Source organism: Stegastes partitus, unplaced genomic scaffold (genome assembly GCF_000690725.1).
Source record: "Stegastes partitus isolate 25-593 unplaced genomic scaffold, Stegastes_partitus-1.0.2 Scaffold297, whole genome shotgun sequence".
Classification (NCBI taxonomy): Eukaryota; Metazoa; Chordata; class Actinopteri; family Pomacentridae; genus Stegastes; species Stegastes partitus.
In genome coordinates, this window is record NW_007578028.1 from 531522 (window position 1) to 535029 (window position 3508).

At 39.0% G+C, this 3508-nt stretch overlaps 1 protein-coding gene across 1 annotated transcript; it reads right to left on the minus strand.

Moving 5' to 3' along the window:
- Window positions 1-651: 651 nt before the first annotated feature.
- Window positions 652-1442, minus strand: LOC103358230 (hemoglobin subunit beta). Its single transcript, XM_008283117.1, has 3 exons — window positions 1298-1442; window positions 957-1179; window positions 652-856 (listed from the first exon to the last, which is right to left on the minus strand). Exons 1-3 carry the CDS (start codon window positions 1387-1389, stop codon window positions 728-730), a joined length of 444 nt encoding a protein of 147 aa, XP_008281339.1. The 5' UTR covers window positions 1390-1442; the 3' UTR covers window positions 652-727.
- Window positions 1443-3508: the final 2066 nt, after the last annotated feature.

The following is a 3508-nucleotide window of genomic DNA, read 5'->3' on the forward strand; positions in this document are numbered from 1 at the left end:
TTCTTCAAATCTGTCCAACGCCACATGGACGTAAAGAATAAGCAAACCCAGTTTAAAGCCTAACATCAGATGGTGAATTTATTTGTCAGTAGACAAAAGTGAATTTGGAAGTATTTTTTAAATAACTAATCATCATTTTAAAATCATATATGTAATAGTTGTTATAATACCAATTATCTAAACATTTTTTTGCTATTAAAGAAATACCTATGCACCTAAAAATTGTAGGTATTTGATCTCCAATTCTTTACATTTCAAGTTGTATTTTAAGATTCATTGGTCACATTTCAAGTTCTCTGCATGTCAGCTCAGCTCAGACACATTATTCTTCATGTATCACAGACAAACTGAGATCTAGATGCTCACTGAGTTATTTGCTTTTGAGATAAAAACAAGAAACCTCTGAACATATGATCAACATGTGAGGGTCCTCTGTTGCAGCTCTCTGATGTTTTCACTGATGTTGTACAGAACGTCTGTGCAGAGTTCTCATTATTGATGCTAGTGTGCATGTAGATGTTTGGCCATCTGCCATCGTCTCATATGGAGCTGTGTCTGAAGGTCAGCTTTTTTGTTTTGTTGTTTTGCATCACCCCAAGTGCTTGTCATTTTGTGTATCTATTTTGAAAGTAATCACGAGCATACAGCAGGTTCACTGAGCTTCTTCTTTTATTCACTTTTGAGTCAGAACAGATGATCAGCAGATGATGTCCTCTGTTTCAGCTCTCTAGTGGTACTGCCTTCCCAGGGAGGACACCACCACGGCCAGGAACTTCTGGAAAGCTGCCTGGACCTCTCCGGTGAAGGCATTGCCCAACTTGGCAGAGAGCACAATGGTCAGGCAGTCTGCCAGGAGCTGCAAGAAGACATGACATGCATCAGTGCACATCAACAGTGTGGAAGGTGGAATGTTGTAGTCATTGACTAGTGATAAGTGTCTCATTCATTCACGGTACCTTGAAGTTGTCAGGATCCACATGCAGTTTCTCAGAGTGCAGCACGCTCAGCTCTGCGTAGGTGGCCTTGATGTTGTCCATGTTCTTCACAGCACGGTCCAGACCGTGGAGGATAGTTTTTCCGTGAACTGCAATCATTGGGTTTGCTTTGATGGCAGCCGCGTTGTAGAGGTTTCCAAAGTTTCCAAAGTACCTCTGAGTCCAGGGGTAGACAACCAGACACCTGAGGAGACACGTTACATGTTCAAGTAAGATGTGCAGTAAAATCTCCATCTGTGCGTAAAGGACATGAATACAAATTCTTAAAAGGATTTTAATGCAAAACTGCAAAGATGTCACACCTGGAAAGAGCAGCGGGGCCAATCTCCTCGTAGTCCATCTGGGAGAAGATGTTCTGGATGGTTTCACGCTCAAAGTCTGTCCACTCGACCATTTTTGCAGCTCTCTATTTTCCGTAGAAGATGAGCTAATTGGCACCAGGTGCCCCTTTTAAAGCAAACCTGCTCCTCCTCCCAGACGCCAGCAAACGATTGAACAATTTGTTCTGGATCTGCATCAGTGATAAGAGAAGGGCGTATCTGCAGCGCTCCGTTTGTCCCTGACTAAATAGTTTATGTGGGCGTCATCTTGCTATTGCATTCACATTTTATCTTAATTGAACATGTGTCCTATGTTGGGTATTTCTTCTTCTTCTTCTTCTTTTTTTTTTTTTAAAGCTCAGTCTGGTTGTCAGTTGTGATCCATAACATCTCATGACGATGAAGCTGCATTTACTTAATCCACATGTAGAACACATTAAAACGGTCACATTAGAAATAAGCACAACTCTCAGCTGGTAACAACATGTATTTCGTTCTGGCTCGGTTTAAACAACCGGCATAGCACCAACAAGAGATGTAGGCTAACGTCCAGTGTACAACGATCCAAAGTTAATAAATATGAAGTTGCATATTACCAAGAAAATATAAAAATAGACGTCATGCAGCCGATGAGCGCAATTGTACAGGTTTTTGTGCCGTATTTTATTCCATAACCAAAAATAAGTGGTCCATAGAAAACATAGATTTCGTAATAAGTAATGTAATGTGACTTAATGAGAAACATACCGAGCACTATTTTATTGGTGTCTGTTTTATATGCTGTAAAAAAAAAATAATATTATGGATTATTCTGGTTTTACTGTACCCCCCCCCCCCGCGTGCGCATTTTTAATACAATATATCAATAAAACAAAACAGAAAAAAAAGACTACGAATGTGCAGCGCTGAACAAATGCAGCGCCTCATAGAAATGAGCAAAGAAATTAGGTAACTTTGACAAGATTAGGATAAAAAAAGTAATAAGCAATGATACTGATGTCGTAAAGTGACATCACACATGATATTGAAATATTACACACAAAAAATGTTGCAAATGAAACTGAAATGTCATACAGGAGATATAAATATTTCGAAATGAAATAGGAATTTCACCAAACTTTTTGATGCAATACCCCGAAATCATGTATAAAACACCTAAGTATGTATAGAATTGTATTTTTTTTTCTTGTATTTTTCTGATATTATTTTTTCTTTTATGTTTCTTTTTAAACAACCCAATTAATTAATGTATTTGTTCATTCGCTCTGCTGTTTTATTTATTTATTTATTTTACACCATACGATATACACAGCTACATTAGTATCTTAGAATGTGCCACTTGTACGTCGACCTGTTGGTCACATGTTTAATGTTCCTATTTTTCATGTGGTCAGTTCTTGGTCTTGGCTCATTTCAGCACCAGGAGCTGTCCACTGACCAGCGTTTTACGCACAGCTTGTAAAGTGATTTCATTTGATTTTTAAAAACTGGAACTTATAAATGTGAGAGAAGTGTTTAGTAGAATCTTGCACTGTTTTCACCGGTTCATCAGGTCCTCACCTCAGATAGATTCTGTCACAGCAGCTAAGTTCTGATCATCCATCAGTGAAGTGGAAGGTTTTAGTGTAGTTATGGAGAACAACAGCTGTCTGATGGCCAAAGATTTATGACCCAGTGACAAGTCCGTCTACTTTCTCCTTTCTATGTCCCCTTCAGCGATCTTAATTAAACACTGTTAGGAATGAAATCATGTTTTGCTCATATGGGTGACCTGTAAGCTACATTCATTTTACAGGGTGTCGTAACCACACATAATGAACTAATGTTAGACGCCACTGTACTAAATTAAAAGGTGGTTTCAGATTCGATTATCCTGTTATCAAATTATTTATGGGATATTTGCTGATTTTATTAATTATTTATTATTATAAAAACATGAATGCAAAAAAAGAAGCTGAGATTAAATGATTGTGATGTATTTATAAGGGGCCCCCAGAACCAAGGTGGGAAGATTTCAGTTTATCTCACACCAGACCTATCGCTTGGCAGCCGCCCATCCTGAGGGGTGGTGCTGGGTGCGCCTCTGATCTGTTCCTGGCATAAAAACCTCGCGCCGTGGCCTCACCAACACATCCAACCTTCAAGATGACCAGTCTCACTGCTAAGGATAAGGCCACAGTCAAGGCTTTCTGG

Excerpts from the sequence above, each read along its gene's own strand:
- LOC103358230 (XM_008283117.1), bottom strand. The coding sequence starts at position 1,389 with ATGGTCGAGTGGACAGACTTTGAGCGTGAAACCATCCAGAACATCTTC. Across the intron at positions 1,180-1,297 it reads GGCCCCGCTGCTCTTTCCAG|GTGTCTGGTTGTCTACCCCT; the intron begins GTGTGACATCTT and ends GTGTCTCCTCAG. Across the intron at positions 857-956 it reads TGGATCCTGACAACTTCAAG|CTCCTGGCAGACTGCCTGAC; the intron begins GTACCGTGAATG and ends GTCTTCTTGCAG.